The 13,759-nt window shown below is 35.8% G+C and overlaps 2 protein-coding genes and 2 long non-coding RNA genes across 8 annotated transcripts; 2 read left to right on the top strand and 2 right to left on the bottom strand.

Annotated features, from left to right (window-relative positions):
• Positions 1-555: 555 nt before the first annotated feature.
• Positions 556-2,457, bottom strand: LOC111806786 (small ribosomal subunit protein eS12-like). Its single transcript, XM_023692243.2, has 5 exons — positions 2,355-2,457; positions 1,999-2,055; positions 1,291-1,579; positions 985-1,050; positions 556-894 (listed from the first exon to the last, which is right to left on the bottom strand). The coding sequence occupies exons 2-5, from the start codon at positions 2,004-2,006 to the stop codon at positions 835-837; spliced, it is 423 nt and encodes a 140-aa protein (XP_023548011.1). The 5' UTR covers positions 2,007-2,055; positions 2,355-2,457; the 3' UTR covers positions 556-834.
• A 680-nt stretch (positions 2,458-3,137) lies between these two features.
• On the bottom strand, positions 3,138-7,059 carry LOC147790021 (uncharacterized). 4 transcript variants are annotated; one of them, XR_015423192.1, is made up of 5 exons: positions 6,788-7,057; positions 5,931-6,127; positions 5,042-5,668; positions 3,631-4,517; positions 3,138-3,431 (listed from the first exon to the last, which is right to left on the bottom strand). It is a non-coding gene; the product is annotated as an uncharacterized LOC147790021 (long non-coding RNA). The 4 variants fall into 4 exon arrangements; XR_015423193.1 differs by lacking the exon at positions 3,138-3,431 and having other exon boundaries at positions 3,464-4,517; positions 5,042-5,437; positions 5,560-5,668; positions 6,788-7,058; XR_015423191.1 differs by lacking the exon at positions 3,138-3,431 and having other exon boundaries at positions 3,464-4,517; positions 5,042-5,405; positions 5,560-5,668; positions 6,788-7,058.
• Positions 7,060-7,924: 865 nt separating this feature from the next.
• Positions 7,925-10,356, top strand: LOC111807562 (deSI-like protein At4g17486). Of its 2 annotated transcripts, none has more exons than XM_023693333.2 (3): positions 7,925-8,362; positions 8,956-9,243; positions 9,775-10,356. In XM_023693333.2, the coding sequence occupies exons 1-3, from the start codon at positions 8,224-8,226 to the stop codon at positions 9,993-9,995; spliced, it is 648 nt and encodes a 215-aa protein (XP_023549101.1). In that variant the 5' UTR covers positions 7,925-8,223; the 3' UTR covers positions 9,996-10,356. The 2 variants fall into 2 exon arrangements, with proteins under 2 accessions (XP_023549101.1, XP_023549100.1); XM_023693332.2 differs by having other exon boundaries at positions 9,748-10,356.
• An 863-nt stretch (positions 10,357-11,219) lies between these two features.
• On the top strand, positions 11,220-13,759 carry LOC111806617 (uncharacterized). The gene is made up of 3 exons (XR_002816844.2): positions 11,220-11,354; positions 12,805-12,915; positions 13,290-13,759. It is a non-coding gene; the product is annotated as an uncharacterized LOC111806617 (long non-coding RNA).

Genomic DNA, 13,759 nt, shown 5'->3' with positions numbered 1-13,759 from the left:
ATGTTCTTGAAAATATTTGTGCTAAATCCATATTAATATTGTCCATCTATCAAAATGTGTTTGATTTAAAATAAATTGGAAAACTTCATGCCTAGTACAAATTGGGTTCATTGGTTAATTAACTTGTTGTCTTTGTCCCACCCCATGAGCTCAAAAGGCTGTACCTTTATCAAGTCTAAATCCATGAGCTCAAAAGGTTGAACCTTCACGAGTCTAAATCCACGAGCTCAAAAGGTTGTACCTTTACGAGTCTCAATCCATAAGCTCAAAAGAAGGTTGTACCTTTACGAGTCTCAATCCATAAGCTCAAAAGGTTGTACCCTTAACGAGTCCAAGTCGATAAAAATCATAACTATCTAAAAGACTTCGACCAAATTGCTTCATCATTTGATATGTTCATACAATTGAAAGTTTTTTAATATCTATAAGCGTCTAAACAAGCTTTAGCGAAAGCATGACAATTGACAATATATTGCCATTTTGATACAAATTAAAAATCACCACAATAACAATACTTAGCAAGAAAGAGCGGAGGTAGACAAATCTAAGAGTGAATTACAGCAAGAAAAAGATGATAAATATCAATTGAACATTTCCCATGGCAAGGAGACTCTTGATGAATATTGTTATGTTGGCCGGAATGATAATAATGAGCTCCACATCAATGGACTCGGAACATAAAAAACTAGTTTTTCCAATCAATCAACAAAGAAGAACACATTGTAGGGTGAAGGTGTTAAAGCTGCAACGGTGCACCAACTAAACATAGCTAATGATCAAAAACTTTCTAAGTGAGCCAAGCAAATGTACTCTCAGCAGACACCATTTTGATGATTAATTTGAACTCACATGCTTCTGCACGATGTGAAGCGCCTCGTGATCCTCCCCGAAGTCCTATGGATAACACATTCAAATTTCAAGTAAACGAAAATGTTTTCTAAGACAGAATAGTTGCTATGGATGTGAATGGACAAATAGATGTACCTTAACTACGACACACGAGCAACCAACAACCTTCCTGGCCTTTCCTTCTGAGTCAATCTTGCATAGCTGAAGAATTAGACCAAGTATGGAAAACAAATTACTTGTTTGTAATCCTGAACTTATACGGGAAATATTTGCTTAAAACATAGACCTATGTGTATACATTGTATGATCCAGAACATGTAAAACATGTAGCTAAACATTAAGAGGTAAAGGCTTAATCTTGGTAGAATGAGTATTGCATAGTGCATAATGGTGCCAAAGATGAATAAAAAACGAGCAAGATAAACCCTTTTAAACACTTACACCGGCCCACTCGCCAAGGGTTTTGGCACTTGGAACTGTCATCAAGTTAACGTTGTGCTCCGCACAAAGGGCTTTGACTAGTTTAACATAGTCTGGCTGGTTGCAATCTTCTCCCAAGACACAGAGCTGAGCAGCATGCTTCTCAATAGCTTTAGCACTCTCATGGAGGCCTCGAACAAGCCCACCGTGAGCCAATGATTTTCTAAGAACAAGTTGCAAAGCAGTCTCAATGTCCATTGGCTCACCTAGAGCTGGGGCCGGAGTCTCAGCCACAACTGCAACTTCATCACTGCAAAAGAAATCATGTTAAAAGGGATTAAAAAACCACACTATGGCATGTTACTGACAACAATAGAAGGCAATCGAATAGACATTTACGCAAATATTATGATATTACCAAAAAAAAAATGCCTCAAATTCCATAGTACTATTTAACATGTAATAAAGGAATCTTCAATCCCCAGCAACTCTTAATCCCATGCAAAGAACTAATACAGATCAACGTGTATACATATATTGAACTTCAAAACTTTGAATTGGATATGAACTAAGACCAAAATGATCGATTCCAAGCAGAAGATTCTACTTCTAAAAAAAACCAAAGCATCGTCTATATCCAAGATATTGAAAAGGAAACCATCAGCTACAACACAAAAATTGGCAATTAACAGGAAAATTAGTAAAAGTTATAAACAAGTTTCCACTCACGCTGACATCTTTCTTCTTGATTAGAAGTTCTTTCTCCTTCCTTTCGCAAACAAAAAACTGCAAAAAAGGATAATTAAACAAAACAAATAAGGAACTCCAGAACAGACAATTTGAATCAAGAACGAAGGCATATAGAGTAAACTACTAATCCGTTCGCTCTACTGGGGTTTGGTTTTACGGTTTTGATAATCAAGATAGTGGAAGATCAATAAACAGCTGCGAGTTCGAAATCCGAGGACGAGAGGGATTAATGGAGACGATCTTTGTTTTCGTGGACACCAAGGGATAACAATGGCTAACCAGGAGGGGAACGAGAATTGCTTACCGGAGATTTTGAGAGAGAGAGAAAAGCTTACCAGAGAATTGAGAAATTGCGGCGGCGGCAGGACTGAGAGAGGATGCTCGTAGAGAAGATTAGGGGTTTATGAAAGTTTTTCGGGTCATATAAATGGGCTGATTCATTGGGCTTAGTAAATATATATAGAACGAATCTGGGCCGTGGGTATTGGGTTCAGTATTTTTAAATGGGCTGGTTTATTGGGCTTAGTAGATATATATAGAACGAATCTGGGCCGTGAGTATTGGGTTCGGTAATTTCAAATGCGCCGGTTTATTGAGCTTAGTAGATATATAGAACAAATATGGGCCTTGCGCAAATGGTCTGGTTTATTGGGCTTAGTAGATATATATAGAATGAATCTGGGCCGTAGTATTGGGTTCGGTATTTTTCAAATGGGCTGATTTGTTGGGCTTAGTAGAAATATAGAACGAATCTGGGCCGTGAGTATTGGGTTCGATATTTTCAAATGGGCTGGTTTATTGGGCTTAGTAGATATATAGATAGAACGAATCTGGGCCGGGGGTATTGGGTTCGGTATTTTTCTATGTTCCACAAATTAAAACCCAAACCCTAGACCCTAAATGTCTAAACATTAAATTTAATTATAGAAAATAACATCTTGAACTCCAATTCATTGTAGGTTTATGTTCCATTATCATCTTGTACATTTTTTCTTATGGGCAATCCCCACCACTGCTAAAGGTAGGTCGAGCAAGATTTTTTGGGATGTAGTTTACCAGATAAATTGATAAATCAAGCATTCCCAACCTACCAAGCGAAACCGGTAGTTACCACGATCAGCTAAAGCTACAATTCTGTTAAAGAATGTTTTCACAAGGTAGAACCTCTTCAGATAATATAAGGTTTTCATGAGGCTGATCTTGAGCTGTTATCCAAGCACGAATACCTTCATTTAAGAGAATATTTTTGGTATAGAAAGTCTCAAATTCATAATCTTCCATTGCATAAATTTCCTGAGAGATGAAGTCATAGGCACGTAGAATTTCCTGAGAGATGAAGTCATAGGCACGTAAGTTCATAGTCAGACCAACTACTTCAAGAGCACTCATCCATAAACTATTCCCTACTTCGGCTGCCAAAGAAGGAAAGAAAAAAAAAAGCATGTGATCATGAAATAATACTAAACCTTTTCAATAAGTTTGTAAGTCATATCATGACATTAAATCTACAGTCCATCGTTGTAACTAAGATCTATATATATATGTCAATTGGCATTCATCTTGTTGTCCATTAACCCAAATGTTATCACCTATGAAGGTAAATATACTCACAAAATTCTACAACCCATGAGTCTTCCTGCAAAATCAGAGCCAGAAACTCCCAGCATCAACTCATTGGCAGATGAACTTCAATGGATAGCCCTCCAGAAATAAAAGATCCAAGTGACTCAAAAGACATAAGCCCTGGACTTGTTTCCCTCGATCCAAGCCTCTCAAACAAGGATTTGGGTGGGAGTTTGATGCCAGAGGAACTGAACCTAATTGACTTTTTTTCTGCTGATAATTTACCAAACGACACTTCTCACGAAGGTAAAGAAGCAGCAGCTAAGCCTCGAGTTTTCTCCTGCAATTTTTGCCCAAGGGAGTTCTCGAGTTCACAGGCACTTGGAGGCCACCAAAATGCTCATAATCGAAAGAGGAAAAAGGCTCAAACAGGCCATAAATTGGTTACCAATTCAACTGATTGCAAACAGTCGAGCGTGTCCTCCCTGCCTTTTCAAGGCTTCAATAGATCACTTGGAATCCAAATGCATTCAATGATTCATAAGCCTTTTTCCCATGCACCTGTTTTTGGTTCCTTCCGTTCTTTTGAGTCTAAGGTCTGGGACAGACAGCCTCTTTACACGCAAGTGGCAAGTGGCATATGGCCCTTGTCCGAGAATTATCAGTCGGGGGCCTCACCGGTACTGCCATCAAGCAGCGGAGCAGCAGGTTTTGATGGTGGTTGGAGGCTGTCGTCAAACAGTGACACATTGTTGGATTCAAAGCGTCCTCATAATGAACTGCACAAGCTAGACTGTTTAGACTTGTCTTTGAGGCTGTAATTCTAAGATGGACCAAAACCTTTCCCCCCTTTTCTTCTTTTGCCTTAAATTACCACACATGTAAAAATCCTGCTTTCCTCCGTTTAGAAGATAATATGTGGCCTGAAGTATTCCCTGTATTAATGAGAAATCCATTTCCGCAATAAAATAAGTGTTCGTTAAACGATTACCGTCGAAAATTGCCAAAAGTCAAAAGCGAACATTCTGCATTTGTAAGTACCAAACTAAAAGAAACCATGCTATAAACATCACTGTCTCCCTACCTATTATTTACAAATTGGAGGTTATAGTGATTACGTCGATTAAACTTCAATAATACTCTTTCGATTACAAAAAGAATATGAATCAAATGCAATATCACATACATAAGTGAGAGAATGTACAAAAAGAAAAGACTGCAAAACGAGATTTAGAGCATAATTAAAAAGACTTTCTAAGTGTTTAAAAAAATCTTTTTAAACACTTAAATAAGTCATTCCAGACGAACTCTTAACGTTATTTTTCAAATGATCTAAAGACATGCAAGCCAAGATAATAGTGATGGTCAATGGAGTGAATTCCTGTTCCATGTTTCACATAAACAGTAACACTTGTGCTCATATAAGGGTGTGTATTTGAATGAAAAAAGGAAGACCAACCTCATGGAAGGGTCGTCTCTCTTGAAATCAAACAAGTTTATGTGGTGCAAGATCCCCAGTTGTGCTACCCATGACATCACATTTTCTTGATTTCATACGTTGGGTACTTTTCAGTAGATCATGTTAGGAATCACGAACCTCCGCAATGGTATGATATTGTCCACTTTGAACATAAGCTCTCGTGACTTTGCTTTTGGTTTCTCCAAAAAGCCAATGGATGTATTCTTTACTTATAAACCCATGATCAACTCCTTAATTAGCAGATGTGAGACTCCTCTCCCAACAGTCCTCAATAGATCAGTCCATTGGAAAAGTCCCGATCAAGTCGACATCAATATCTCGGTATTTCATTGGTCAGCACATACTGTATTCTCAGAGAATAAGATAGAAAAGAAACTGGAATCTTATAATAAAACAGAATCATTATTATTAAAATCCCATATTACAAGGACTTCCCAAAATAAAGCAGAAAATATCACGATGTCTTGAAAATGGCATGAGAAGGCAGGGAATCTTACCTCAGCAGTTGGGTTGTCTAGTCATTGAGTTATACTTCATAGCTCTCCATTTTTTCTAGTAAAGCCATCAAATTTATGAGTGGGTGAAAGACTAAAATGGCGGTAGTTTCTGCACGAAGATAAGATTTTAATTAGTAAAAGGATTTGAGTGCTTCTCCTAACTGGAATGAGATGTCACATCATCATTTGGGCGCAATGTTCCCACTTCATTCTCCTTAATTTAAGCGCTATGTCCACGCTGCTAGTTGGAATGGCGAGGAAACCATAAGTGCTGAGCAATTTAAGATGCAGCAACTTCATTCTCCTCAGTTTGTGTACAATACTACTATGTATTCTGGATAGTTCAGTACATTAGGGTCAATATTACTCACCAAAAATCGATATCCAACAGCGCCAATAGCGCCAACAGCAGACAACTATCCTCATATGAAAATACTGCAGAGTCAATAATTTCAATTGATTATAATTTCCATTCATCTAAAGAACTCTGTTTATCCTTGTTCTTCAAAGATTTATGAAGGAAAACAGAGCCGCACTCCTTGCTTCGGCATATTCATTATCCAATTCCCTGCGTACAACCATAGTCATCTCAGAAAATTCGGAGACATTGTGATTTAATAACTGGGGCAAGATGATAATATTAAAATAAGATCGAGATTATGAAGATTGTCACCGACACAATATGCAAGCAATTATTTATTCATACTGTTCATCATACTTGGATTCAGAATATGGAAAATATTGAGGGCCATCAAACTCATACTTGAATTCAGGGCCAGCATAGGGTTGAGTTGGCATTGTTTCTAGACTATCTGGCCAAGCTAAGCACCTCCATTCCCGGAGAACATGGTAGTTCTAGGGAAGCATGGTGGTGCATATTATTCAATCGAAATTCTTCTACTACAGAAGAGTTATTTCTCCCGAAAAACAACCCACTAAGAAACAGCGATTCTCAATTTTTCAACCGTTCGTGAATATTTTTGCTTGCTAATTACAGGGACGCTCGTGTAGCTCCTGTGGATTAATTGTAAGAAAAAAACGAAGAACCGAGAGCAGAACTCATCCATACAATAAATTATTAATCTCAACAAACTATCCAAAGCTAATTACGGAGCTACAATACAAAAATTTAAGAACTACGAAACCCGATGGACACTAAATTAACTTTTTCACAGCTTCTAGATCTCATATTTCTTTCCGCGGCAGATAAAAGAACAGAGAAGCAAACCTGATTGGGAGGAGAGAAATCAAGTTCATATCAGAAATCAAGCTCCTTCGAAAACGAATCTGAGCATGTCGGAAATGTAGGGTTTTCAGGTGGGAATGTGATGGGATTTTGTCTGTGCGCTTGCAAAATTAGTGCTTTGTGAGAAGAAGAAGAAGAAGAAATGGTCGAATCACTGGCGCCATTATCTGTGGTGAATTTGAATTGAGGAAGATGAAGAGGAAATTCCTCGCGGGGTTTAGGGTTTAAGCTTCGCGCTCAAAGACTAAATTTAAAATAAATAAATAAATAAATAAAATTTTCATTTTTCACACGTCCCTAACTCTCTACCATATTTAAAATTTTTAAAATAAACGGATGTTTTAGGTATCAAAATAATTTTTGTATTTAATTAAATCATAAATTTTTTTATTTTGTATGATGAGTTTATGAATATAAAAAATTAAATCCTGCATTTAAAATTAAAGTATCTTGTGCGTACAAATTAAATACTTTGTAACTTATTATATACCTAAATTTCACATTGAATTAAACATTTAATCCTCTATTTAATACTCTCTAAAATACAATATTTTATGTCAGATTAAAATGTATTTAAAGGGGTTTTTACGCCCATATAATTAATGTTTTATTTTCCGATTTCATAATTCATCTTCTTGAGGGCTAGCGTCCACACCACCTATTATCTGGCTCTAATATCATTCGTAACAGTCTAAGTCCACCACTAACAGATATTATCCCGTTTTGGCTTCCAATAATCCCTGTTGCTTGACTTTGATACTAGATATTGTACCGTTTTGGCTCGTTATGTATCCTCACAATTTTAAATAGAGAAATGGCCTCCAGCATCCACACTACACGTTGCTTGACTCTAATACCATATATTGTCACGTTGTGTGTCCTCACAATTTAAAAAAAAAAAATCAATAATATATATATATATATATATATATATATATATATATATGAAATGTAATCATTGAAAAGATTATAATCTTTTTTAATGATAGAAATTAAATTAAAAATACTATTATTAAAAGTAGGGAGACTATATTAAAATATTATTTAAACTTTAGCTAAAAAAACATTTAATCTAATTATTAAAAAAAAAAATTATGTAAGTTATATAAACTTGGCCAGAACGAGAAAATTAGGGAGCCAGCTAAAAAGCTCTCAGTGGCATTTATGTAATTGGAGCCAAAAACCGAGCCCGATGGTATACCCTCACCAAACTAGGATCGTCCACGGTCCAGATCATTTCTACGGTGTTCAACAACGAGTCGCCGCCGGTGACGCCCGTTAGAATTAGAAACTAAGAAACAAGAGTTTCCGTTCTTCTCCACAGATTTTGAATTTCAAAATTTCCGTTTCTCGAGGACTTCACGCTACGTTTTATCGGTTCCGTCTTTTGAGAGTTCTTGGCCATGAATTGAGACGGAATGATGTTGTTGTTTAAGAAACCAATCGAAGAACGCACCGGAGGATCCGTGCCGGTGTATCTGAATGTCTACGATCTAACCGCGATCAATGGCTACGCTTACTGGTTTGGCCTCGGCGTTTTCCATTCCGGAGTTCAAGGTCAGTAATGGTAGTAATTGCTTCCGTTTGATCTTCGTTTTCTAAGGCGTTTCCTGAGTTTTTTCTGTTTTCTCTTGGCCGAATCTCTATTGCTGCTTTTGCGTTTTTTTTTCTTATTTTTTTTTTGTGATCTTGCTAATTCGTTGATGCGATGTGATGCGATATGCGACATTCTTTTTTAATTTTGTGTTTGGATGGGAAGAAGATTTCAGTGACTGTTAACTGTGTGTACTGTGAATCGTGAGATGCATCGGGTGTGAGAAAATGTTCTGATTAGCCAAACGCTTTTCGTGAACTGCCAACTTGTTCTACGGCAAGTTTTCATCTCGATTCTGCATTTTTTTTCTATCAATTAGACTACCAAAAAGCTATCGAACTTCGAGCCCGATTAGGCAGAATTTTATTAAAAGGCATATACTCGTATCTGATTTCGCTACTATTTCCGGCTTTTCGTTTGAATGAACCAACTCGTTTCTTTATAGTATGCGATTTCGTGGTCGATGTCGGTGGAGTTCTTATGCTCAATCTGGTAGATCTTTCAGTTAAATTTGTCGAACTCGATTTGACATTTCTTCTGTGGATTTCGATTGTAGTTCATGGTGTGGAATACGCATTTGGAGCTCACGAGCGCTCAACAACGGGAATTTTTGAAGGAGTGCCGAAGCAATGCGACGGATTTCGATTTAGGAAGACAGTTTTGGTAGGCAAAACAGATATGAAACCAACAGAGGTGAGAGCTTTAATGGATGAACTTGCCCAATCCTACAAGGGAAATGCTTACAATTTGATCACCAAAAACTGCAACCATTTTTGCAATGATGCTTGTGTTAAACTCACAGGGAATTCCATCCCAAACTGGGTTAATCGCCTTGCTAGAATTGGTAAGAAAGTACCTCTTTCTTTTTATTCATTCATGACCTGTTTAGCATATCAGATTCTCTTTTCCGTTTGTGCATTTCTACTGATTTCAAGTCCATTTAAGAGTTTCACATAATTTTCTGATGAACATGAACACGACCCAAATTGAGCTTTCCAGTTCATCATTTTTCTTGAAATGATCGTGGGTCGTGAGTTCATAAGTAAGTAATACATCTCCACTTGTATGATGGAGAGCCCAAAACAAAGTCATGGGAGCTTAGGCTCAAAATGGACAATATCATACCATTCGGGAGAGTCGTAATTCCTAACTGTTCTTTAGTAGTAAGATGATCTAGCTGAGATATTATTTGTTGAGACCGTTATAACAATTTTGATAGTTTTGTTGGATCCGAGAAAGTAACTGAAAAAGTATTTCGAATTTGTATCTAGTTTACGTGCCTACTTGGTTTTGTGCTGCACCATTTTGGATCAATTGGGCTGTTTCTTTTTTTCTGTTCATTTTTCAGGCTTTCTTTGCAATTGTGTTCTACCAGTGACCTTGAATTCCACCAGAATCCGCCACCACAACAGAATAGAAGACAAGGTTGTAACCATGGAAACAAAGAAGGAATTGACAAATGAATCAACAAAAACTCCCAGTTCTGATTCTACTTCATCTCCTTCCTCGGCGGTTTGCCGAGGAAGAACTCGGACGAGACGAGCTCCTCCTCCGTGTTCTCCATTGCCTTCTCATTCTTTATCCTCGTCTTCATGAGGAACAGACATGATTGGAACCTCAGCAGCTCCATTGGAAGTGCTGGAAGAAGGTGAGACAGTCACAATTCTTAGCTTTTCCTCTATAATATTCTTCTTTATGATCTTGGAAGATCAAATTCAAATCAGAAGCCATTGATTTGCATGCTTTCAATTCCCTTCATTTGCCTCTGAATTGTTTTCTTGTATTATTTCTACTTCTTGTAAAAGTTAATATCATTGTGAAGTTAAAATCACAATTCATACTCTCATAATTTAAACAAAGTGTGGACTTTTTGTTACTTGAAATTTAAGTAATCACAATCTTCTTGTCAAAGTGAAGAAAAAATCACTTGAGATGATTGGACAAGAAGTTACAATCATGGAGACATTTTATTATTTATTTTCTCTCTCTTTCTCTCTCTCTTTTATTTATTTATTTTTAGGTAGAAAATAAGTTTAGATTAAAATTATAGCTGAGATTATAACAATTAAATACTGAATATAAATACGAATTAAACGTTTAATTTCTAAATTTATAATAAAGGAAACCCAAGTCAAAATCGAAATCTAAATAAATGTTTTAATTCTTAGTGTTTCTGTATTTTTGTAATAAATTTAAATGTTTTCAAATTTAAACTAAATTATGAAACTAAAAAAAAAAAAAAAAAAAAAAACGAATTGTTTAAAAATATATATTTTTAATTTTAGATTTTGGAGTTCAAATGTTTTCTTATGAAATAAAAATCCTTATTATTTAACAATATTAAAAAAATAGAATTATTTAAGATGAAGGGCCAGAATAACATTAAAGAAAAATAAATTATTTGGTTAAGGACAAAAAAAAAAAAAAGAAAAAAAAAGAGGTTTTCTGGATGACAATGTTCTAACTTTATAGTTAGAAAAATAGTGTTTATAGATTTAATTTTTAAAAATAAAACATTAAATTGTTATTAAATGAAGCTCTCATTTTTTAAAACTTTTATAGTTATTTTATATTTTTAATAATTTTTTTAGTTTTTATTATTAGTAAAAAAAATATATTAATAACTATTAGCATTTTCTGCAAACATATTCACCTAACGTGTTTTGTTACATGAAAAAAAAAAAAAAAATATATATATATATATATATATATATATTATTTAACCAAAAAAGGTTTTAAAAGATAATTGGATTGTATAAAAAATTGGGCCCATGGGGTCCATATGGGCCTTTCTAAAAGCCCACGTTCGGATGGCCGGGTTTCGCCTACTCTCGTTCAATCTAACGGGCAAAAAAACAGTATCAGCCAGCATTTTGGTTCGTTCTCTTTGGAATTCTGCCATTGCTTTCACTTCATCGCCACGGTTTTTCTTCAATCCCTTCGGTCACGGCACTGGTACCTTCTCTCTCTTTCTCTGCTATTCATTCTCTCTGTTGTTCTTTAATCGATGCGATACGGAGGTAGATTCATGTTTCTGAATCTTGTATTTTCGTTGCTATTGTTGTTACTGCCGCGCACTCCAATTCTTGTTAATTTTTAGTTGTTTTGAGAAGTTCATGTACGAATATATGTTTCTATCAATGTTTTGGTTGAGATGTTACCGATGCAACGCTTTGTTTTCTCTATCGTTTCGGAAGATGTTTGCCCTAATTTTCGCTTCATGATTCTGTATGTGTTCGTTGCCAATTCCTCATCAGTTAAAAGTTGAAAATATCAAGAACATTTCGATTGATACGGTTCTTTCAAGTAGAAATGAAAATTAAGACATAGTTAGGTTCATAACTTTTTCGAGATTGGAGAGATACATTTACTACCTTGTCCAAACACTATTTGACTTCTTTGGATATGGAGTGTCGGATTCTCTCTTCTCTGGTGTCAGTAGGCACCGAGTTTTTTTCCTCCTCATATCCAATATGTGGCCCGACCTCTTAGCCACTCTACTATTTCATTTGTTTCCCTGTCCTCGTGGCTGGGGAATGAGATCATAGTATTAGTGATTGGCTATGAAGTTACAGCTGTGATATTACGAATTATTTAAGCCATGTGTGGATGGATCCTCATCTTTATCAACTTCCCCACACTATCCCCCACATCCACCCATGCTTGTTGAGCTCATTATTATTCTTATTAATTGCGCTTCCTTTTGAGTATCAGACTGGATGTGTGGCTGCCTTTACAGTTCATTAAGTTTTTTTTTCGTTATTAGTACATTATTATTGTGCCCAACCTTGACATAGTTTCCTATAGTTCTATTCTCTATTTGCTTTTCAAGATTCTCCTCTCTTGATTATTCCAATTTGTTCAGTCTATTTGCTTCAAGTAATTGGATGGAAGAACTAATAGCTATGCCATAGTGTTGCTAACTTGATGAGGCAATACCAGAAAATATGCTAATCAAGAATTCGAGACTTGCGTTAATGTGCTTGCTTGTCTACTGAATTTAAGAATCGTTTTTTAGGTGTGGTTCATTGAAGGAAGGGTAGAGGGTCCATGATTCGATTCTAAATGAAGTAAAATTACGTCTAAATATCACAATTAGGACCCAAGAATAGATTATTCTGCCGCCTCTTATACTTTTGGCTATCAAGATAAAGGACGGTGGGGTGTATAATATTTGTCAAATTGACTAGGACCTCAGAAATCTTTGATTTGATATTGTAACCAGCAAATGACTTTAATCCCCCTCCATTTCAGAAAAGTGGTATAAAATCTTATTTTATTGTCCTTTTTTTTATGGATCTCACCTCTTGGAACTGCATGATCTAATGGTGCTTATACTTTATCTGACAAAGACTGCAAACATTGCTTTCCAATTTGAACACTATTTTTCTTGGGGATCCTGCAGATTTGATGTTTTTCTTTGTTCCATCATTGAAGGGTCCAATGTCGGAATCTGTTGTGTGGCCAATACACACTAATGTCAAGCATTGAATCGCCAATACCAATTAATTACCAAGTAAGGAGAGAAATCAAGTTGTTTTCTTGCTTTTAAGTTTTATGTTCCTTTTGATTTTGGAACTATATATTAGGCATGCCTAAAGGGAGGGCTTTTACCTCGTGGGTCGTGAAAGTCTATCCTCTTGCTTTAAACCTCCAAATCATCGAGCAATCTAAACTTCTTTTACACTATCTACTTGTTGCCATATATTCATGCTCTTTTGCATGTGAATCCGCCCGTTTGGACTTACTTTCCAAGTTCATAATCTAATCGATTTCCCATTTCATTTCTCCTCTTAACTGAATCACCCAAAACTAAAGTCTAGTTTTTAAATATGTTCTTACCAATATTCATTCATGATGATTGTTTTCCTCTACGTGCATGTGTACCAGAAATGTGCAACTTGATCTGCCTTCATGTATGGGTGTGGAATCAATAAATTTGAATTGTGAGATTGGGTGGAGGTAAGGGATCTCTCTCTCTCCCTCTCTTAATTCTTATTGTTCTTTTCAATCGCAAGAAATCCTTATTTTGCATACAGATCTGTTAATTTCGTTTGTGAGGTCAAAATTAGATTCTGAGATGTGAAAAAGTGTTCTCCCTCTTCTCCTTGGATCCATTAATGGGGGGAGAATTTCTTCTACATCGCCCTTTACAATTTATATTATTACGAAGTCATCATTATTGTTGTTATATTTAAAATGATAGTTAACAAGTCTGTCAAAGTCCCATAACTTTAGAGGGGGAAATTAATCAAATTCTTACAAACCTCTAAATTGGCATTATTGACACTATAAAAATTGAGATATAATATTTGGAGAATATATTCATTATGAAATATATCTTAGATACCTTTATTTCA

This window comes from Cucurbita pepo, chromosome 12 (assembly GCF_057944985.1).
Source record: "Cucurbita pepo subsp. pepo isolate OVF chromosome 12, ASM5794498v1, whole genome shotgun sequence".
NCBI classification, from domain to species: Eukaryota; Viridiplantae; Streptophyta; class Magnoliopsida; order Cucurbitales; family Cucurbitaceae; genus Cucurbita; species Cucurbita pepo.
This window is presented reverse-complemented; position numbering and strand designations above follow the sequence as displayed.

Excerpts from the sequence above, each read along its gene's own strand:
- LOC111806786 (XM_023692243.2), bottom strand. Across the intron at positions 1,051-1,290 it reads CCCTTGGCGAGTGGGCCGGT|CTATGCAAGATTGACTCAGA; the intron begins GTAAGTGTTTAA and ends CTAATTCTTCAG. Across the intron at positions 895-984 it reads GCTCGTGTGTCGTAGTTAAG|GACTTCGGGGAGGATCACGA; the intron begins GTACATCTATTT and ends TGTTATCCATAG.
- LOC111807562 (XM_023693332.2), top strand. The coding sequence starts at position 8,224 with ATGATGTTGTTGTTTAAGAAACCAATCGAAGAACGCACCGGAGGATCC. Across the intron at positions 8,363-8,955 it reads TTTCCATTCCGGAGTTCAAG|TTCATGGTGTGGAATACGCA; the intron begins GTCAGTAATGGT and ends TTTCGATTGTAG. Across the intron at positions 9,244-9,747 it reads TAATCGCCTTGCTAGAATTG|GCTTTCTTTGCAATTGTGTT; the intron begins GTAAGAAAGTAC and ends TTCATTTTTCAG.